General features: G+C 52.9%; 1 protein-coding gene across 3 annotated transcripts in view; it reads left to right on the plus strand.

The window, feature by feature from the left end:
• The window catches only part of PTK2B (protein tyrosine kinase 2 beta), a 116384-nt gene that overhangs the window by 83596 nt on the left and 10346 nt on the right, over positions 1-22442 (plus strand). For all 3 annotated transcript variants that reach the window (XM_079772120.1, XM_079772122.1, XM_079772121.1), the window contains exons 3-23: positions 2323-2501; positions 3000-3087; positions 4238-4317; positions 6774-6836; positions 7037-7091; positions 7517-7657; positions 7991-8065; positions 8675-8776; positions 9504-9621; positions 10219-10258; positions 10687-10733; positions 11625-11675; positions 12239-12336; positions 13141-13225; positions 13459-13559; positions 13835-13950; positions 15753-15853; positions 16032-16121; positions 16998-17202; positions 20119-20227; positions 21364-21429. In XM_079772120.1, coding sequence (XP_079628246.1) covers positions 2323-2501; positions 3000-3087; positions 4238-4317; positions 6774-6836; positions 7037-7091; positions 7517-7657; positions 7991-8065; positions 8675-8776; positions 9504-9621; positions 10219-10258; positions 10687-10733; positions 11625-11675; positions 12239-12336; positions 13141-13225; positions 13459-13559; positions 13835-13950; positions 15753-15853; positions 16032-16121; positions 16998-17202; positions 20119-20227; positions 21364-21429 — 2010 coding nt within the window. The remainder of the gene's footprint in view (positions 1-2322; positions 2502-2999; positions 3088-4237; positions 4318-6773; positions 6837-7036; positions 7092-7516; positions 7658-7990; positions 8066-8674; positions 8777-9503; positions 9622-10218; positions 10259-10686; positions 10734-11624; positions 11676-12238; positions 12337-13140; positions 13226-13458; positions 13560-13834; positions 13951-15752; positions 15854-16031; positions 16122-16997; positions 17203-20118; positions 20228-21363; positions 21430-22442) is intronic.

Consider the following 22442-nt stretch of genomic DNA (forward strand, 5'->3'; position numbering starts at 1 on the left):
GAGAAGACCTCCTCATCCTGGGTGTCATGACTAGACTCAGCCATGAACTTTTGGCAGAAATATCTCAGAAATGGTTAAGTGTTCCTGGTGGATCAAGGGGAAGACGCTGTTTACCTGTCTACTGATGATGATGTTAACACTGATGACCTTTTGTGTCAGCCATGTTTTCCTTGGTATATGATTAGTTTCTGAAGGCAGATAAGCTAAGATTATGTCAATATCCTGTTTATCATCAGACCTCAACCCTCCAACGGTATCATCCATTGATGAATCATGCCCAAACCAACCAACACTATTTATTGCCAAGTGGTGATTTTCTATTTCCATCCCTTCTACATTTACTAGTTGGCATTCTACTTAAGGAAAACATTTCCTATCTATCTATCTATCTATCTATCTATCTATCTATCTATCTATCTATCTCAGATTCCATTTTATTCAGTGGGGTGTAATCTATTTCTTCCTATCTTGTATATTTTAAAGCTTAGGTTGTCCCAGATTTGACCGGTGCCAGCCCCTTTCAGCTGATTCTGTTTGCTTGTTATATAGCCCCAACATTCTCTAAACTCTTCCTTTCTTTCCCAGCACAAAAAGATCATCTGGTACTTTATTTGCCCTAGCCCTGGAATCAGCCATTTCTTACAGGAGCCCTGAATCTTTTTAGTGGAGAAGGATATTTGGAAACTAAGACTCAGTGTTTGGTATGCAAATGACAATCAGGACATCATTGATCCTAGGTTCTTTCAAAAGTAAATCACTCATCTCTCTCTCTCTCTCTCTCTCTCTCTCTCTCTCTCTCTCTCTCTCTCTCTCTCTCTCCAATGGTTCTCTCTAGCCTTTCCCTCTCCATATTTCAAGTACTTTCTCCAACAGAAAGAAACCCATCTTCCGTTATCCTCAATATATTTACTCCTTTGCTCAATCCTCCTGTATGTAACCAATCACCTAACCACCCCAGCCATCTCCGCCCAGCCCCACCTCCTCCTTTGCTCTGATTCTGGCTTTGCAGCCACTACCAACCCCTCAGCCTCATTGCTTTGACCTGTGGTCATCCCACCACCTCCAAGAGAAGGAAAAAGAAAAAGAGATAAAAAAGGTGAAGGAGAAGAAACCAGACTTTTCTTTTGTTTTTCCAATCTTTCTTTGTTTTTACAAAAGCATCAGAATCTACACTGGATTGCTATATTGAAATAATGCTAGCATTTTTCTTAGTATTTACCTCATGCCAGATTCTGTCCTAAGGACTTTTATCTAACTCAATCCTTACAAAACCATTCAAAATAGGTGCTATTATTTTCTATGTGCTATAATGGTTGTATGTAGGCTTGGTGGCATACACATTGCAAAGATATTCAACAGAGGGAGGTCATTGCCGGAGAGTTTTAAAAGTTGCCTTTGGGGGTCCTCTCTGCTCCACCAGGAGTAGGCTGGATTCTCCAGTTATGTATGGAACCACGTGAGGAACTTCAGTTAAACTGGAGCCAATGTGATTCAGAACTAGGCACGGCCTTGTAGATAGGCTTCCAGGCAGCCGCCTAATTGTCCTCCTCTTAATCCAGCTCTGGCTCTAGGCCAGGAAGCCATGGCATCAGGATGTCGGGCAGCCTGACTTCTGGTCAAGAAAGTAGGAATAAGGAGGGCACCTAGTTTCTTATCAACACTCCCTTTCCTGTGGTTATGCTTCTTCTGTGGGGACTGTGCCACTTAATCCCCTCATGTGAGTCCTGTCCTTCTCTCTTGTCCAGCCCCGCCATCCCACAGAGCTTGGTCTAGTTGAAATCCTCAGAGTCCAGTGGACCAGCGTTAAAAATCCCAGCTTAATTCCATGAGCTGTGTGGCCTCCTCAGTTTCCTCATCAGCCAAATGGGGGATGTAACACCTACTTTCCTATGTTGTGTGGATTTAATGAAGCAATGTATGCAAAGTGCTTAGAAGTGCCTACTGCAGACCCTGAGTAATGCCGACTAAATTGGAAACCACTCAAAGCATGCTTTTTACATGGTGGTTGCTCAGTAATTATTGTTTGGTTGGAATGAAATGCAGAAGCACAGAATTCGTGTTCTTTGCCTCGCTGCATTTTCTCCTTCACTTCTGCTCTCTCCTCTTAGTTCCTCCATCTCTGCCTCATTTTGCCAGTTTGTTCATTCATCACATAGAGCCCACAGTGTACTAGGCCTTACACTAAGTGCTAGAGAATCACAGATGGATAGAACATTAAGCCGGAACCTCACCCTAGAGAATCATACCTCCGGGGCTGCATGAGGACTGTGGGAGCCTAGAAGGAGGCACCTCTGAGTCATGCCCCTGTCTTCTCCTCCACAGGAGGTCATTGCCTCCATCCTGCTGAGCGGGCGGATCGGGCCCAACATCCAGCTGGCTGAGTGCTATGGGCTGAGGCTGAAGCACATGAAATCAGATGAGATCCACTGGCTGCACCCGCAGATGACAGTGGGTGAGGTGCAGGACAAGTATGAGTATCTACACGTGGAAGCCGAGTGGAGGTAGGAGAGGAGCCCTAGGCTCTCGAATGGGGGGAGATGAGTGTGGGGTGGGGAGGCCCTGGAGGTGCTTCCTTGGAGCACTTCCCAACCTCTGGGAGTCTTCTAGAGCATCTGAGTGACGTTTTAGGCTTAGTCCCCGTGCAGCGTCCAATGCACGTACTTGCCAAAGCTTAGCATGGGCTCACAACATCCCCATCCAAGGCAGGTACCTAGAAACACCCCCAGGCAGGATGCTGTTGGTGCTGTGGAGAAGGAGGAAGAGAGTTCTGGGAGAAGGGTGAGCCAGGCCAATGGCTGGTCCAAGGAAATTGGTGGCCATAAAGATGAAGTGTGGGGAGTCAGCACCTGTTGGCCACCCATCTGTCCTCCGTGGTCCTCCACCCAACCAAAAGTCCTAAATGGGTGGCCAGGAACCACATGTGGTGGGTGAGGTTGCGTCTGCTTTGGCCAGCCCTACTCCTCCTTTAAATACAAGAGAGTCTTAATTTCCTGTCCCAGGTATGACCTTCAAATCCGCTACTTGCCAGAGGACTTCATGGAGAGCCTGAAGGAAGACAAGACCACGCTGCTTTATTTTTACCAACAGGTAAGAAATAACTCCTGTGCCCAGGGTCCTATTACACCTTAAATGCCAAGTATTGGCTAGGCTCCCCTAGGAAATGGAAGGACAAAGCCTTGGAGGTCCCAGTCCAGGAAATTTCTCTTGGGGACATTCCTTGGCCCCTGGTCTGCTGTCTAACTCGGCCTCTCTCACAGCTAATTAAGTGCCAGCTAACCCCACCCCAGACACTCACGGCTCCTCTTGGACTTTCCTAATGGCTATTTACTGCCCAGGAGACCTGGCTGGTGAAGCAGGCAGAGCAGGTCTGCCATCTGACACACCTGGTTCCTCGTCCAGCTCTGCCATTTTCTAAGCTGGTATCCCCGAGGACTTCACCTGCATAAAGCTTCTATAAAATGGGGATGATGATGATGATGATAATAATAATACCTACTTTATAGGGTTATATTATTGAGGACCAAATGATATTATTAACAATGTGCTGGTAAACCAGCTCTCTGAAGAAAAACAAAACAAAACAAAACATAGAACTTGCCAATTTCCATGGTGTAAATAGACCTGTTTCAAGCTACCGATGTGATATCAGCTTGCAAAATTTCAAAACATTTAATAACTGGCTTTCAATAGCTGTTTGGAGCTACGCCAAAACACCAACTATAGTGCATGTCAAGTTCCTGGCACAGAGTGAATGTCAAGTAAATGTCAGTTGTCTGATCTTAGGTCCCTCCTTTATCTCCTGGTTTGCTGGAGACCATGCCAGACTTTCCTTGTACAGTGTATGACACCTGTCACTACTTACCAACATGGCTTTGGGTAAATTCCTGACTCCTCCCCCAAATCCCAGTTTTCATATCTCCAAAATGAGGACTGGGGGAGGAACTGGAGCTTCCTGCCTCGTGGAGCCAATGGGAACATGTCTAAAACACTTCAAAATCCCCGAGGACCTCAGCCTGTGGAGGCTTGGTCAGCACTGCTCAGGGTTCTGGAGGGAGGCAGGGGCAGAGGAACCAAGGGTGAGCCTCCCCCTTCTGCTCTTAATCTCCTGGTACGCATTTGTGCATGGCGGGCATGTGAGAGAGACAGGCAGGATTGTGTTCAAGGCTTCCTGGGGCCTCTGCTTAGGGAAACAGGGAATGAGGGTGGGAGTCTCAGCCTCGGCTTTTCTCCCCGCCAGCTCCGGAATGACTACATGCAACGCTACGCCAGCAAGGTCAGCGAGGGCATGGCCCTGCAGCTGGGCTGTCTGGAGCTCAGGTATGTGGCCTCTAGGCCTCTCCATGGAGGGGGCCCATGCCTCCCCTTCTGTGCTGGGCTCCTGGCCAGCTGACTTTCCTCCAGGGTGGGAAGTAAGAGTGGATATGTGAGAACCGGGAGGGGGCAGTGGTGGCCAACAGAGGGTCAGGCCCTGAGGTGCTTGCCTGCCCGGCTGGTCCTCTCTGGCTGGAGTCCCCACCTTCCTTTGGCTACCACTGCGTTTGCCTCCAGGCTGCCTGCTTCTTCCATCTCTCTGTCATCCAAGTGATTCAGTAATGTTTCTTTGAGCCTTAGGTGAGATTCTGGGAGATATTCAAATGTTGGGTTTTCTAATCTGTGTTCACCCACTATGTCTCCACCTCGTGTAGGTACTAATAAATATGTATGAAATTAGTGAATTATCCAAGAGGTCCTCAAATTTAGTGTTTTGGAGGTGACAGGTGTGTCTACAATTGATCATAATACAAGGCAGGATGAAATATGTGCCAGACAGATGTGCCTACAGGAGCCATGAATCCTGCCGTAGGGCATCAGGAATAGGGGATTTCAACTGCTCCAGGAAGGAGGAGTGAGATTTCCATCAGTAGATAAGGGGGAGTTTTGAGCAGGGGAGTATGCATTCCGGGCTCAGGGACCAATGGAAGGAGAAGAACAGATTGGAGGATAATGGGAGATGAGTTGTGGGAGGTAAGTTGGGGCTGATGGTGGACAACTTTGAATGACACTCTAAGAAACAGGCCTTACTCTTGGCTGCTCTCATTAGCTGGGTAAAAGTTATGGACCTGTGCCTGCCCATAGGCACTCTGTCCACCTGGTGTGTTAGCCAGTTGAAATGGCAGACCTGGGTTGGGGAGAGCCAGCCAGGCCCTAGAGGGCCCTCCTAGCAGGTGCATCCTCATTCAGTGATGGCAGTTGGGGCAGGTTGGGGATAATTGGGAGCTCACTGGCAGCAGCTGAGATGGGGTTCAACCCAGAATATTGTGAAGCTCAATCTCTGGAAAAAGCAGTACATCTGATTAGCAGTGGTGACTGGTTCTCCCCAACATCCCAGTGATTTTCAATTGTCCAAATGTTAGAGACACACAGAATATGAGTGATTGGGTTCCTTTGTCAAAAATAACACAATAACTGATCTTCAGGGCACGAGAGAGGGGCAATCAATGATATAGGGAGTGAGTTGGATTTCAAGAGATTGGGATGACCTCGGTAAAAACCTGAGTTACCTTTTTCCTAATTAAACATTTTTCCATTTGCCACCTCCTTAATCATTCTAAAATTGCTATTACTTTCATATGTTTTAATTCCTCAGTGTTCATTTCAAAATTTGTTTACCCTTGCATTTAGCCAACCCCAACTTTTGTTTTACTAAGGCTTATTTAAATATTCTAGTCCTCAAAATTCTTTTATCTATCCCCATTATCAATGCTCATTCATTTATTCATTCATTCACTCAACAACTATTATAAGCCAGGAGTGACATTAAGAGACCACTGTGTCTGGGACTTGGAAGCAGCTCTCACCCCCTTAGTGAGTAATACATCCCCTCTGTCTGGCATACTCTTCTCATGCCTTTGTTCAGCCCGGTAAACTGTTCTTTATTCTGGAAGCTTTAGAAAATTTACCAAGCCAGTGTTGCCTGCTTGCCCGCTGCATTCATAGAAAACCTCAGAGCACACCTGTGAAGTGTCGCTAATAAGCAATATGGTGGCCATAGGCTCTTCCTGCAAAGCCAGCTCATGTGTTTTAATTGGGGATGTCTTCTATGATTTCATGATTTAGATGTTCTTCCCAATTCCATGATTTGGGAATATTTTCCTAGATTTTCTTGTACTTTTAAAACGATTTTATTGTTATATCTATCTCTTTAATCCATCTAGAATAAATGTTTAAATAAAGTGTGAGATGAGGATATAATTACTATTCTCCAATCATAGTGAATTGTCTAAATTCATATCTTTTCAATGTTAAGTTACTTGCCTCTCTCTCTGCTTATAGTACCAGCACAAACTGTTCTCAGATGTGTATAAAGACAGCTGGCTCAAGGAACACTGAGTCACTCTAATGTGGGATTAAAAGTGTGACAATGTCTGCACCAGTCAAAATTACTAGACATGGTGATCCAGGCAGAGAATGAAGGAGACTCAAGTGGGGACATTGGCTATTTGGTCTCTACTCAAACAATTGCTCAACTAAATAACACATTAAAATCTCCATCAAGACATACCCTTAATGGGAAAGAATATATATTAAAAAAAATGAGTAAATGTATTTTCTAGGAATGAGGTTTGTGGGTTTTCCTTTTCTTCGTGGTTTTCTAAGTATCACATTTTCTACTCTCCTAATCTTCTCCCTCCCAGTGGTTCTCACATGTGGCAGGGGAAGGGGACTGGGCAAGCAGGCTCTGGTGGCTTTGTTCTCCAGCCATCAGCTTCTCCATGACTTCTCTCTTTCTCCAGGCGGTTCTTCAAGGACATGCCGCACAATGCACTTGACAAAAAGTCCAACTTCGAGCTCCTGGAGTAAGTCCTGAGACTGCCCCCTGCCTCTCCTCCCTTCTTGCTGCCCTACTTTTCCTACTCACCCCGACTTCACTCACCCCCAGACCAGAGCCAGGCAGGACCCATCTCCCCAGGCCTCGAGCCTCTCACCTCTCCCGATTGGCCAGAATCCTGGCTTGCGGGAGAGAGGGTGTCACATGATGCTTTCCTTCTTCTTTTAGGAAGGAAGTAGGGCTCGACCTGTTTTTCCCAAAGCAGATGCAGGAGAGCTTAAAGGTAAGTGGGCAAGGAGCCCAGAGAGACCCCCGTTGTGCTGGTCCCCAGGACTAGAGCTAAAGGTATTGGGCTGGGATACAGCCAGGGTGTCTGTGCCACCGTGGGCCATTTGGACATAGGACCACAACATGCATCCAGTGGGCCCTTTCCATGGCTGGGGCTCAGGAATCCTGGCTCTAATTCCACATCAGAGGCCAGTTAGCTGTGTGGCCTGATCACTGGGGCACTGCCTCCCCTACCTCCCACCCAGGGCTATGGTGAGCCTCCCTCAAGACAACAGGCGCGTGCTCTAGGTTAGAGATCGCCACTGCTCTCCCGGCAGAGGCCTGGGGACCTTCCTACAGCAGCAGGCAGGCTCTCAGTGAGATCCCCAGGGAAGGAATCAGAGCCTGGAGGAGCCTGCTCACCCCTGCCATCTCCCCCAGCCCAAGCAGTTCCGGAAGATGATCCAGCAGACATTCCAGCAGTACGCCTCGCTCAGGGAGGAGGAGTGCGTCATGAAGTTCTTCAACACCCTGGCGGGCTTTGCGCACATCGACCAGGAGACCTATCGCTGTGAACTCATTGTAATTCTCTCCTCCACCTGAATTCCAGGCCTCTCGGGAAAGGGAGCCAGGAGGCTGTCAAGGGGAGCTGGGAAGGGGCTTTGCTTGCTTGTACTGACCTGCCCTAAAATGCAACTACCGTTAATCTACTTGCATCAGGAAAGAAAGGGAAATCTTGGCTCCCGCTCTGGGAGGTGGGCAGGGTTTGGGGGGGAGGATAATCTGTATGGAGGGGGTTTAGAGTGGAGGGCCCAGGAGATAGTAGTCTGAGTCCAGTTTAGTGGCCTTTTCAAATTTCTGAAATAGGAGCAGGGCAGGGCTCGAGCAGCAATTCCCTCTCTCCTTTTATTCCAGCAAGGATGGAACATCACTGTGGACCTGGTCATCGGCCCTAAAGGCATCCGCCAGATGACAAGTCAAGACGCAAAGGTAGAGAGAGACTGGGAGCACACCCCACCCAGCCCCAGGCTGTGCTGTCTGCCCTGTCTGCTGCCTCCTACCCTGGCCTGCCCCATCCATTCTTCCTGCCCCATTGCCGAGAGCAGAGGTCCTTGGTATGAGCAGCGGGAGGGGAGTGTTTGGCATAACAGCATGGGGCTGACGGTTCTTTTTCCCCCTGATTGTCTCCTGCATAGAAGCTGGGAGAGCAGGAAGGCTTGGGGGTGCAGAGCAGAGGGAAGGACACTATGGCTGCTTTTCTGGCTCAGATACAAGCGTTGTTCTTTCAATGGCAAGATGGGGCCATCACTCGCTTGGGAGTCAGAAGACCTGGGTCCAGTCCTGGCTCCAGCACCAACTTGGCATATGGCCGTGGGCAAGTCCTGGCTCTCTCCAGACCCATGTTCTCGTCTGCAAACCATGGGGCTTAGACTAGATGATCCTTCCAGTCTTAATAGTCTTTGATTCTCTCTTCATCCTCCTGAGATACTCCCAGCTCCCACTTTTCCTATGCCCCTTCCCCCCATACTGACCAATTTCCATGGCCTGATCCCAGGAGTGAGAGGGTCTGAAGCCCACCCCCCCCATCCTTTCCCACAGCCCACCTGCCTAGCTGAGTTCAAGCAGATCAAGTCCATCAGGTGCCTCCTGCTGGAGGAGGGCCAGGCAGTATTGCAGTTGGACATCGAAGGCGCCCCCCAGGTGAGCATCTCTGCGAACCTAGAAGCTCTGAAACAAGGGGGTACAACTGCAAGTTGGGTGTTCTTGTTCAGGTGCTCAGAAAGCCAGGGATTCTCTGGCTCCTGAGATCTTGTTAAGAAAACTGCTCCTAGTTCTTGGACCAGGTACCAGGATGATGACACATGAGAAGGAAGCTATCTCAGGAAACAAAGCTGTTTGAAAGAGTGTCAAGATAAAGCTGAGTTTATTTTGGGGGGTGAGGGGAAGTAAAGGTGACTAGAAATCAAGGTACTAATCAGAGGCCTAACTTTGAACAAGTGAACAATGATGCAGGGTCAAGACCTCAAGGACACCCAGGGTTTTTGTGGGTGGGAGAATCAGAGACCTCAGACCGAAAACAGATTTCTATCTCTCCTCTCATTCCTCTATCCCCTGCCCCACTCCCCCCACTCTTCCCCTTTCTGTTTCTGCTCTTGCATATTTTGTACCTACCAGGTACAAGGCATTGTGAGACCAAAATAAGGCAGACCTGCAACTGGCCTTCCTGGAGTTTAAGGCAATCAGTTGGGAGGGATGACAAGAGCGCCCCCTGGTGGCTATAGGGAATGCAAGCCAAGCCCCAGGAGAGGCACGGATGCGTTTCGGCTGGGGATGGATGGCAGGAGTATACAGTTTCTTCTCTTTTCCTGTGAGGTAGACTCCAGCCAAGGCTCAGGGGTCTCATGCTTAGCTGGTCTCTTCTCTGCAGTCCTTGTCCATCAAAACCTCCTCTCTGGCAGAAGCCGAGAACATGGCTGACCTCATAGACGGTTACTGCCGGCTGCAGGGGGAGCACAAAGCCTCTCTCATCATTCATCCCAGGAAAGGTGCGTTTCCACTTAGAGGCAAACTGGCCCAGTGGGCAGATGACCGCACAGCTGAGCCAGGCTGCCTCTCCCCCTACCCCACCCCATTTCCTTTCCACTTTGCCCCCAGACAGGGGAAGCTAAGCCATTGACCAATCTGTGATTGAAGTGGCTTGGATAGTGTGTGGCTGTGCTCACCTAGCCCCGCGGGACGTTGCCTGCTGTCCCATTCTGGGTCCCAAGCTACAGACCCTGGCCCACGGGACAGTGGCGGCCTGGAGGCCAGCTTCGGGAGGAAAGGCGTGGGTCGCCCCAGGAAGATCGCGGCTGTTGCTAGAACCTGGCTGGTCCCACTTGCGTCTCTGCTTTGGAATGGGATCAGGAAGCAGGGGTCTGGGCTGGGCCTTGTGGATGGTAGGAGGAGGAAATCTAATAATTTCAACAAACAGCGTTCCGATTCAGGCCAAAGGCTACCCAGCTTCCACTCAGACTCTCAGAGAGCGCAGAATGGCGGGGAGGGGCTCCCTCGTGGGGGCTCACGGGAGCAGTGAGGTCAGCCGTCCACCCAGGACCCTGTGTCCCTGGCTCCAGCTCCTTTTCTTCCTTCCCTCTTCCCAGATGGTGAGAAGCGGACCAGCCTGCCCCAGATCCCCGAGCTGTGAGTACAAGCAGATGGCAGGGAACAGGCCCTGCGCTCAGCCTGTCTTCCCAGCAGAAGGCAGAGCAGCCCGTGGTGTCTGCGCCCCAGCGGAGAACGCTGGGACCCCGGCATTTCACAGTGGCGAGATTTTTTTTTTCTTGCCAGTAAATTTCTCCCAGTAAATTCTTGCAGGGATATTTCTATGTTCTAATGCCACCTGGCACCTCATCCTAGGGGCTATTGCTGCTGCCCCTTCCCTCCTGCCCCCTGGCAGCCTGGGCCACGCTCCCAGGTTACTGCCGCCAGGACTGGCTGGTTCCCCGGGCAGGCAGTGGGCACAGTGCGGCGGGCCCTCCAGGCGGAAGGTGGGAGCGGGTGGGCCGCCTAGGGGACCACTGCCAGGCTCTGAGCTCACTTGGCTCCCGCCCTCTCATCTCCTCCTACAGAAGCCTGGAGGCGCAGCGGCCCCGCCTCTCGGAAAGCTGCAGCATAGGTGAGCCTGCCTGCCTGCTGTCATTCCTGCACCCAGAGCCTCTCTCTGCCTGCTCTTGTGACAATGTCAAGGATCCCTTCAAACTTACAGAAAAATGAACTTCCCCTCTGAAGTCTTAAAATATCATCAATCACACTAGCTAACGTGTTTTGAAGAGGTAGCGTGTGGCACCGTGTCTGTCTGGGTCAGCTCAGGCTGCCATAACAGAACACTACAGTCTGGGGGGCTTAATCAACGGACATGTATTTTCTCACAGTCCTGGAGGCGGAGGTCCACGGTCACGGTGCCGGCAGGGTCAGGGCCTGTGAGCACTCCCTTCCTGGTTTGCAGACAGCCGCCTTCTCTCTGTGTCCTCACATGGAGGAGAGATGGAGAGCTCGGGTCTCTTCCTCTTCTCATCAGGGCACTGTTCCCATCATCGGGCTCCACCCTCATGACCTCATCTAAACCGAATCACCCAAAGGCCCCACCTCCCAATACCATCACACTGGGGGTCAGGGCTTCAACCTACGAGGTTGAGGGAGCGATGGTCATAAACATTCAATCCATAACATTAAATACAGAGCAGGTATTCTTTCATTTGATCTTTAGGACATTCCCCAGAAAGATTCGTTTTTCAGAAAAGGAAACTGAGATTAAGGGAGGCTAACCAACTTGTTCTGAATAATGCAACGGGGCAGTAGCAAGCGGGGACTCCAGCGAGGTACCCTGGGCTCAGGGCCACTCTAACCCTGCCACCAGAGCCTGGTTCTCGCCTGGCTCCTCCCCTTGCCCCTCCCACCGACGGCACCCTGGGTTCCTGTGGCCTGACGTGGGAGCCACACACCTGGTTCCTGGTGGTGCCCTGGGCGGGCATCTTGCCCATGGGATGCTCTTTTCCTGTCCTTGCAGAATCAGACATTTACGCCGAGATTCCCGACGAGACTTTGCGAAGGACAGGAGGTAGGTCCTTGACCCCACCACCTTGGCCACAGCCAGGGCCCTGTGAAGTGACATTATGGGGATGGGGACACATGTGACACCACAGGGGGACTTAATTCTCTCTCTCTTTCTCTTCCTTCCTTCCTTCCTCCCTTCCTTCCTCCCTCCCTCCCTCCCTCCCTTCCTTCCTTCCTTCCTTCCTTCCTTCCTTCCTTCCTTCCTTCCTTCCTTCCTTCCTTCCTTCCTTTCTCATGTGTGATTCAGACAGGGACAACCTGAGCGAGGCACCTTTGATTTAAAAACCAAGATCATTCTTTTATCCCCACACTATTGCCCTTCATGTGCCTGTGGAGAGCCTCAGAGTGTGGACATGGGACCAGCTTTCAGAGGGAATAGGGCGATGGCTCTTCCCCGGGTCCGAGACAATAGAACGGACTAGAGCCCCTTGCTCAGCCCAGCCCAGCCCCTGGTTCTTGGCTGAGGTGTTGCCGGGGGTCTGGTTACACCTGAGCAGGACCTGGCATTGCAGCCTGTGGACACTCAGGTTCCCGGGTGTCAGTCCTCTGCTTTCTCCACCTGTGCAGGCCCACAGTATGGCATCGCCCGGGAAGATGTGGTTCTGAACCGTATCCTGGGGGAAGGCTTTTTCGGGGAGGTCTACGAAGGTGCCTACACGAATCACGTGAGTCCCGATTCATCCCTGACACCCCCCTTCCACATTCTGTAGGATGAGGAGGAGGGCGAATCGTCTGGGGCTGGAGGTGGCGGTCACGACGTGTGGGTCCTCACGCACTTGACATTTGCAGTATTTATGAAATACCCAGGGAGTGAGGGAAACAAGAGTCATTGCCAAGCAGGAGAGCGATGCCAGGGATCAAAATAGAGGCAGCACCAGGAGAGGGGCCACTGGCTCTGGGTGGGAGAAGACAAACCCCGGAGGCATGACAACATGCAGTTCTGAGAGAAGGAAGGCGGATCTGAGGCAGGAGTCGGTGGGGAGGCCACTGACGCGGCGCGACACGGTTGGTGGTTGTGTTTAGGCCTGGGGAAAAGGCAGAGCTGAAGGCAAGGGGCAGGAAAAATGTGAAAACTAGCAATAAAGAGAGAAAGAGACCTGGACGCCATGTCTGATGATGGCCTTACAGGTGCTCCACACACGCCTGCCAACCTCAGGCAGATCTCTGCCCCCTTGGCCTCAGTTTCCTCATCTGCACAGCCAGGGACTTGAGTTACCTGATCTTGAAAGTCCTTTCCAGTCCCAACTCGTCCTGGTCAAGAAGAAAGAGGAGGGAGGAGAGGACGGGCAGAGAAGAGAGGAGAAGGGGCGAGAAGAGGAAGAAGGGGGGAGAATGGGCTATGCAGAGACCCAGAGGCCAGACGTCCCCTGCCATCCCTTGGCTGGGAAGACGATGGTGACACCGGGAAGGGACACATCCCTCGGGGCACTCGGCTGGACCGAGGGGCCCTGAGCTCACTCTCACTGCAGAAAGGGGAGAAAATCAATGTCGCCGTGAAGACCTGCAAGAAGGACTGCACGCTGGACAACAAGGAGAAGTTCATGAGTGAGGCAGGTAGGTGTCCCCCAAGGAGGAACACAGCCCCCATGGTCTGGAGAAGACCCCGAGGCGACACAGACCTCCAAGATGGAGAGGGGCCTGGAATTCGGGGAGGGGGTGGTGTGAACAGTGCTGGGACCCACACGGGAGGAGGGCTGTCCCCCCGTCTCTCCCAGGTGGGACAGAAAGCACGATTCTCCCACTGGACCCTAGATCCCTCCAGCCCACCTCTCTCACCCCGATTGCAGTGATCATGAAGAACCTGGACCACCCGCACATTGTGAAGCTGATAGGCATCATCGAAGAGGAACCCACCTGGATTGTAATGGAATTGTATTCCCTCGGGGAGGTGAGCTGCAGGTGGTTGTAGTGGGGACCTTGTGATGACGGCTGTGCCGTAGCTGAGCAGGGCGGCATGCGTTTAAGAGGGGCCCTTGACTCCCAGCTGCCTGCCTTCTGTGTTCAGCTGAAACAACCCAGGGACCCTTTGTAGAAGAGATTCCTGGACCCTCTTGCAAGCCCGGGTTTGCCCTCCCCTCGCCCCCACCCCTGCCTGCGGTGGGGCTCCCTGGCTCATGCTGAGGCCATGCCCAGGTCTTGATGGCACCTTCCTCCTTCCTACAGCTGGGCCACTACCTGGAGCGAAACAAGAGCTCCCTGAAGGTGCTCACTCTCGTCCTGTACTCGCTGCAGATTTGCAAGGCCATGGCCTACCTGGAGAGCATCAACTGTGTCCACAGGTGCGGCTGGGGGAAGCCGGGCCCCTCGATCTGATCCTGGAGTTTGGGGTAAAGCAGGTCTTGGTGTCACACAGACCAGAGTGGAAACCCCAGCTCCGGTCCCGTCTAATGGGACAACTTGAGCACCTGCTGTGAACCTGTTTCCTCATCTGAGAAGTGGAAACGGGCATGTGTACCTCACAGGGTGTTCTTCAGGGTGAATCTGAAGCCCTGGGTGTCTGTGGGTTCCAGGAAATCGCTTCCTGCTTGCTCTCTTCCCTCGGGCCCATTCAGTGGCACAGGACTCTGCCAGGAGGTACTGAGCTAGGGCAGCGCTGGGAAGATCCTGGGATCTGGGCCCTTCCAGCCAGAGTGGCTGACGCTGCCTGGCACCCCTAGTCTGCCACATCCCGTCCTCTCTCTGTCTGTGAAGCCGGCCCTTCTCCTCCTGACTCCCTGAAAGGAGGTCCCTACCACCTTTCCTGATCCCCTCGAGGAAACAGAAGGGGTGCTCTCAGAGCACAGGGTATACAGGTGAATTCTTCCATCCAGCACCACCGATGTCAGCGATGTGGCCTTGGGAGTGATATTAGGCAAAGCAATGCTGTGGGATATACACATTCAGTCATTCATTCACTCATCCAGTCATTTAACAAATATTGTGGAATTCTCACCCTGTGCTTCCAGGTGCTGTCCTAGGCCCTGGGATAAAATCATAATCAAAACAGCCTGGTTGGCATGGCTCAGTGGTTGAGTGTTGACCAATGAACCAGAAGGTCACGGTTCAATTCTCAGTCAGGACACATGCCCGGTTGCCAGCTCCATCCCCAGTGTGGAGCATGCAGAAGGCAGCCAATCAATGATTCTCTTTCATCATTGATGTTTCTCTCTCTCCTTCTCCCTTCCTCTCTGAAACCAATAAAAATATTTTACAAAAAAAACAAACAAACAGACAAAAATCCCTTTCTCATGGAGCTTACCTCCCGGCATGAGGGTAAAACGTGAGACAGGAACAGTCGTGGGGTGAAGATGGAGGGAGAACAGATTTGTTCTCTGTGTGACACCTTTTCAGTAGTAAAGCCCAATGGCAGGCAGAGAGCCTGCCTGTGAGAAGCAAGCAGACAGGCCAGTCTTGGGTTCGAAGTGATGCAGGGAGGTGAGAGCCCCGCTCTGGAGTGAGGCGGACTCCTTTCCTACCGGTCACCTGCTGGGCAGTTCCTCCCGCTCTCTGTGCCGAGCCGGGGGCTCCGAGGGTCTCCATACCGCGGCTCGGTGCATTCGGCACCGGGCTGTCCTGGCTCTCCGAGCTCTGAGGAAGTTCGTCACGAGCCGCTGCTGCTCTGAGCCAGAGCGAAAGCCCACACAGTCCCGCAGACTGCAGACGGAGGAGAGCACCACTGTGGCCAGGAAAGTTGTCGGGCTCCTTCTTGGAGAATCAGCGGGGTGACAGCGTCGCTGGCAGAGGGGACAATAGAGCCACCAGGGCAGGAGAACATAGGGAGCAAGTCCTGGGAGCCTGAAACAGGCTTCGCGTTGGAGACACGTGAGAGAGGACGATGGGAGGTGAAGCTCGACGGTGAGATGGAAGGGGTGGCCGAGGGCCTGGTGCGTGACGGGGGCCGGAAGGCCACCCCAGCTCCCACCTGGGCTGGGCTCCAACACGGTGGGTCAGGGAAGGGCTGATGACACAAGCTGCCTGACTGTGCTCCCTGGCCAGCACTCTCCTTTGTGTCTCTGTTCATCTGTGTCTGTCTGTCTGTCTGTCTGTCTGTCTGTCTGTCTGTGGCATTCTGAGCCACCTTGTCTTCATATCCTTCTTCCAGGGACATCGCCGTCCGGAACATCCTGGTGGCCTCCGCGGAGTGTGTGAAGCTGGGGGACTTCGGCCTGTCGCGGTACATCGAGGAAGAGGACTACTACAAAGGTGAGGGCGGCCCGCCTCTGCTTTGCCCTGAGGGGTCGCCGAAGCCCCAGCCGCAGAAAACACGGCGATGGTCCAGGGTCTGTAGGTCCTTGGGTCTCCAGAGAATAGGCTATATTTTTGGCTAATTCTGGATCGTTCTTCCCTAAATATCTCCTGAAACCTCCACGCCCACCCCCAGCCTCGGTGACTCGGCTACCCATCAAGTGGATGTCGCCCGAGTCCATTAACTTCCGCCGCTTCACCACGGCCAGTGACGTCTGGATGTTTGGTGAGTGGAGATTCGGGAGGGTGTGGAAAGGGTTTCAATTCTCACCTCCGTGACCAGGCTAAGAGGCGGTGCGGAGAGCAGGGGCTGGGCCCCCACGGCTGGGCTGCAGGGTTCTGTTTGGCTGCAGCCGCTGGGAAGCGTGAGAAATGACAGGCCAGGGGTGGGTTGGGGTGATATGGGCGGAGGGCCGGCCGGGGCAGTGTTGGCTAATCTTCCTGGAGGAAGTTCCTGAGCTGACGTGTCCTGCACCAACCAGCCCCAGGGACTAGTGTGGGGACACCATGGGGGGATCCTCAAAGGCAAACTCTGAGGTTTGTTCTGAGAAGGAGGTGCAGAGAGAGGCGAGGAAAAAGCCGGTGACAGACAGCCCCTTGCAGAGCACACAGCCTCGTAGATGACCCCTCTTGGTTCCCCATGATCTCATTATTCTTCTTCCCAGTTTCCGCAGAAGGTAGCTGAGGCCCGGGCAGGTCGGGGCCTTCCCCTCGATCACATAGGCAGCAAGTTTTGGCTTCAACCCCCAGCTTTGTGGTGGAGGCTTCACTCCTTCCTGAGAGAAGGCACCAGTGGTCCCACAACCTGCCTTGGGCTGCCCCACCCTACCCCATAGAACCCCAGTAGCTGCATGTGGAGGGGGCATAGAGAGGGGACCTTAGTTCACTTACAGATGCAGGTGGCTGGTCCCTCGGTGACCACCATGGTGAATAAAACTCCAGGGGTGCTCAAGGGGGAGGCGAGGGAACACGGGAGCTCCTCCCCCCAGGGACCCAGAGCAGATTCCTCTGGTTGTTCCTGGAGGGGCTGGACTGATCTCTCCAGAGGTGAGGCCCCGCCCCTACCCCGCATGGGCCCTGACCCCTGTTCTCCTGCTCACAGCCGTGTGCATGTGGGAGATCCTGAGCTTTGGCAAGCAGCCCTTCTTCTGGCTGGAGAACAAGGATGTCATCGGGGTGCTAGAGAAGGGCGACCGGCTGCCCAAGCCCGACCTCTGCCCACCTGTTCTCTATACCCTTATGACCCGCTGCTGGGACTACGACCCCAGTGAGCGGCCCCGCTTCAATGAGCTTGTGTGCAGCCTCAGGTGAGCCTGGAGCAGGGGTGGGGGCTGTGGGCACGGGGCCCCGAGGGAGCCGGGCTTCCCTGCAGCAGCACTTAGAGGTTTATAATGTACTTCCCTAAACAGGAAGTGTCCTTGTTCCTACCCTGTGCATGAGAGGATCAGGTTCAGAGCTGGGGACTCTTCCAGGGCAGTGACCGGCGGGGCTGGGACTTGCTCTGGGGCCTCCCCTCTGGCCTATCCAGAGCCACCCAGCAGAAGCTCAGAACCTTTGTTCCTCCCAGATTGCAGGGAAGAGAGTCAGTGTTGTGTGTGTGTGTGTGTGTGTGTGTGTGTGTGTGTGTGTGTGTGTTTAAAATATGTTTTTATTGATTTTTTTAGAGAGAGAGGAAGGGAGAGGGATAGAGAGATGGAAACATCAATGAAAAACATTGACCAGCTGCCTCCTGCACGCCCCCTCCTGGGGATTGAGCCCGAAGCCCGGGCTTGTGCTCTGCCTGGGAATTGAACCAGGGACCTCTTGGTTCATGGGTTGATGCTCAACCACTGAGCCATACTGGCCAGGCAAGAGAGTCAGTTTTGACTGTGAAGACAGTGACCCAGGGGTCACCTCTCCCTTCTGAATGGAGCATCAGTGGCCTAAGGGTCTGATCCTTCTCAGATGTCCCAAAGCCATCATTCCCCCGGTACTGGGGTGTCCCTGGTGAAGGGTGCTACTGGAGTCCATTTTAGAAGGTCCCCTGTTTCCTTAGTGGCCAGCCTGACATCCTCCTCCTCGGGTGATCTGACTTTTGGCATCTTTCAAGGCAGACTTTCCCTGTAAAGGGCCAGATAGTTAATATTTTGGGCTTTGTAGGCCGTGCTGTCTCTGCTGGGACTGCTCAGCTCTGCCCTCGCCGCTTAAAGCAGCCGTGGGCAGTATGTAATGAATGCGTGTAGCTGGGTTTCAATGAGACTTTATGTGTGGACGCTGACATGTGAGTTTCACATAATTTTCCGGTGACATGAAATATATTTTCTTTTTTCAATCATTAAAACACTTATAAACCATTCTTAGTTTGGGCCCGCACGAAAATAGGTGGTGGCCAGACTGGCCCGCGGGTGGTGTCTGCTGACTCCTGCTTTAGGGAATCTAGTGCTTAGTTGATGTGAATAGTGCAACTTCAAATCCTATCGTTCAGATGCTGGCTTATTTTTAGGGCAGGAATAGCCCCTGGAAACTGCCTTTGGGAGGCACCCTGGTGGGATGCTGGGAAGGCCCGGGCCGGGGCACTGGGAACGGCACTTTGTTTGTAGGGGCAGGGGCGGCAACCAATGTGCAAGACCCCAGCTTAAAAGGCCGTTCTGATCCTGCCTGCCCCTTTATTGACGCTCCCCATTAATTCTAGGCTCGCCTCTTGGCCCTGATAAGAGAGATTTGGGAAACCGAAGGATTCCAGGAGAAAAGTATTTGAAAGATGTAACTTGAGAAAGCAGACGCTCTGGGGTGATGAGTTGGTGGGGGGCTCTTAATTCATTCTGGGGCTTGCGAACCAGGGGGAGCTGTGACGGGGTGCCTCTCCCTGGGCCCAGAAGCACACCCCTCAGAGCACTGGGCCAGACCCCATCATGGGTGGAGTGAGGAGATGACTTTTCTGGTGTGGTCTGAAGGATACCCGAAGACCCCAATGACCCCAGGATACCTCCCCCAAGCCCCAGCCTGGCAGTCCGCCATTAGGGTTAAGAAAGGATTTAATGAGTGTTTCCCAATCTTCTGGGGTAAGAAGGACCCTTTTGATATCAAACTTTGAGAATTCCTCCATATAATGTCAGTTACACTTTCGACTGTTAAAACAACCTGTTGATTGACAAAATGCAGTGAACTGTATCATTAATTTCTTATTACACACAACGTGACACACATAAATCTGAAAACACAATGCCAACTATTGTCTAGTCAGTAGTACTGTTAAAATGATTAAAAAAGACAACTTAGGTGACACACATTTACAGTTTACTTAATACTCCATGAAGCAGGCAGTCTCCATTCCCAAGGGTCAGAGAACTGCGAGATGGGGCAGAAAACAGGAAACTTTAACAGGATGAGGAATAAGGAGCAAGGAAGAGAAGAGCAGAAAACGAATAGGGAACAAGGGGGGAAGTATGGAGCCCAGAGCTGCCTCAGTGTGTGGGGATTGGCTGACTAGATATGCTGCCTTTCTGATCTCGCAGAGCACTTAGAGGGGCACAAAAGCCATCTGAGCTGTGGTTTGCTGGGGTGGCACCCCAGAGCGACTCCGTCTCGGGCCTAGACACTTATTTCAATCATAGGTAATACTTGGTCTGCAGACAATGTGTGTGAGGTACACACGTGAGCATGTGGATTCATGGACCCTTGCAACTATTCCAGAATCCTCTTGGGTCTGTGGGTCCCAGGTTGGAAACCACTGGATGGGGTGAGAAAGGCAAGAAGCATGCATGTAGCCAAGATGGGAGTGATCCACAGCCCTTTCCCATCAGCACACACCAGGAATGCGCTGATGGAACGTTTCATGGAAAAAGGGAGATGTAGAACCCAGGCCTTGGTCCTGACATTGGCTGGGACATCAGAAATCTACGTAGGCGATCCGTGCCCATAGCAGGCACGGGAGGGCAAGAGGCCCGGGAGGTGGGCTGGAGATACACTTCCACTGTCCCATTGGGCTGGGACTGTCTCTCCAAGGACTTTTCCCCACCGCGGATCTGCCCCTGTAATCCTCCCAGCCTCAGTGTGGAAGCAAGCTCAGGATCCATATTCCAGCCTGTCTCGGAGGGCCTCCCCAGCCCACGCTGCAGAGGAGTTGGAGACGAGACCTGGTGGTCATCCTCCGGGCCCTCCAGGCTTTGGTGGGGTGCAGACAGGAGCCCCGGGAGCACCTTTGACCTTGTTTCTCTCTCCTATTTGACCTGACCCCTTGGCAGTGACGTTTATCAGATGGAGAAGGACCTTGCTATAGAGCAGGAGAGGAATGCTCGCTACCGACCTCCCAAAATCTTGGAGCCCATAGTCTTCCAGGAACCCCCGCCCAAGGTAAGCCAAGGCCTGGTCTCCTTGGGCCCCTGAATCACAGCAGAGCTGGGTCCTCATTTGGCCACTCCTGGCCTGACCATATCACTCCTCTCTCACAGCACAGAGAGTATGTGCCCCTGCAATTCTCCCAGCCGCTCAACCCAACCGTCCCTCAGCACTGAATGCGGCCCCTGCCCCATCGGTGCCCTGGCAGGTGGGATCTGCGATAGCAAGTTAGCCAAACCTGCGGGCAACTGGGGCAGGGAGTCACCCTGGAAACACTTCTGTTGAGAGGCTCGAGCACTTTTATTTCTAGCATTTTTTAGGGACAAGTTAGATCCCCTTGAGGGCACATGGATGAGGCGTGTCCCTGGACCTCTTAGGTGCAGCCTTCATGACATCTGTGGGCGCAGGAGCCAGTGCCCTGCGGCCACACCCTTAGGTGAAGGTCGGTGCCTGTATTCGGCAGCTCGGGCTGCCGTGACAGAACTCCGTAGGCCAGGTGGCTTAAACAACAGGCCTTTGTGGAGGCTGGGAAGTCCAAGATCCAGGTGCCGGCAGATCCGGTGTCTGTTGAGGATTCTTCCTGACTTGCAGACAGCCAGCTTCTCGCTGTGTCCTCACAGGGCAGACAGAGCGAGAGCTCTGGTGTCTCTTCTTAGTAGTATAAGGACACAAATCCCACCCTAGGGCCCTACCTCATGACCTCATCTAACCCTTACTTCCCGAAGGCCCTGTCTTCAAGTACTATCACACTGTGGGGGGAGGGGGAGAGGGGAGGGCTGCAACAGAGGGATTTGGTGGGGACACCAGCGTCAGTCCATAGCAGAGCCCTTTGCCTGGTGTGCCTTTCCCCTTCCCTGAGTCAGGGCTCAGCTCAGTTTCTATCTCCTCCATGAAGCTGCTGTGAGTGCCTGAGCCCCCGCTGTGGCTCTCCACTGCTGTTCGGGAGGTGCTCCCACATCCAGAAGCTACACGCACAGAGACCAGTAACCCCTCCAGTTAGCGATGGCCCATCACTCAGCATGCAATGGGCGCTCCATAAGTGAGAACTTTGTCCCTCAGCCTTTTCATTCTGAACAAGCCCGCCCTGTCTCTGACCGATGCTCCCCTTAGTGAGAGCCGGGGACTGACTTCTCTCCGCGTTCTCTCTCCAGCCCAGCCGGCCCAAGTACAGACCCCCTCCACAGACCAACCTGCTGGCACCCAACCTGCAATTCCAGGTAAACACGACCAGAGGGCCGGGAAAGCTCGGGCCACGTCTGGTCTTGGCCCTTCCTGAAAGTCTGTTCACGTGCTTTTGAGGAGCAGTAACCAGCTGCTCAGGAATGGAGAAGGCCAGCTTCGGTACCAGAAAAGAATAGCACCCAGAGATCAAAGGAACCAAAATGCAGCTCCACCAGGCTGTCCTCAGCTAAGACGTGCCTGAAGCCCAGGGCACCTGTCCACAGTGTTTGCTGCTGCTGCGTGTCCTGCCTTCAGCTGCTCTTCATGCCCAAAGCCTCTGCCCTCCTACCCTGAGCAGAGCCTTCTGAGAAGGAGTCTCAGGCAGCTGGGGACCGTTGATGTTCCCCCCAAAATAGAGTTGCTCCCTGGGGCTCCCCACAGAGGTCCTGGCCAGAACCAAGACGGTCATTGAAGAGAGAGAAGGGCTCCTTCCTTGCTTCCCTCCCACGTTTGTCATTACCAGCCACGGAAGCTTCCCCGGCTGCAGGTCCCGTCTCAGTGTCTCTCCCTTGTCTCTCTCTCTCTCTCTCTCTCTCTCTCTCTCTCTCTCTCTCTCTCTCATCTCGGTCACAGGAGCCCGGGCTCCTCTCTTTCCTTCTCTCACATCCCTCAGCTCAGAGTCACTGCCTAGTGCCAGAGCAAGCCCAACCGAGAGCCAACACAAATCCTGTTCATTTGAAGAAAAATCTCGGTGCAAAAGATAGTAGCAATGTCGCTAAAAAGAAAGTCACCTGTTGTGGTGTTTAAAGTAGTGACTAAATACACATCCGTGGGCTAATTCTGTCTGTCAGTGTGTAACGTGACTATGAAATATAACGCTTCTCTCAAGAGCCCTGAAGGAGGAGACATGTGCTCCGCCGGTCCGTAGCACGCGTGGACCCATCGCGTGCAGAGCCTGACGGGAGGGCTGTGAGACGAATGGGAGGTCGCAGTGCCCGTGCTGCCTCCTAGCCAAGAGCCGTGTCTGTCACTCCGCCGTGTCTTCCAAACGGGGCCGAGGACTCGCCCA

This window comes from Cnephaeus nilssonii (genome assembly GCF_951640355.1).
Source record: "Cnephaeus nilssonii genome assembly, chromosome: 5".
Taxonomy (NCBI): Eukaryota; Metazoa; Chordata; class Mammalia; order Chiroptera; family Vespertilionidae; genus Cnephaeus; species Cnephaeus nilssonii.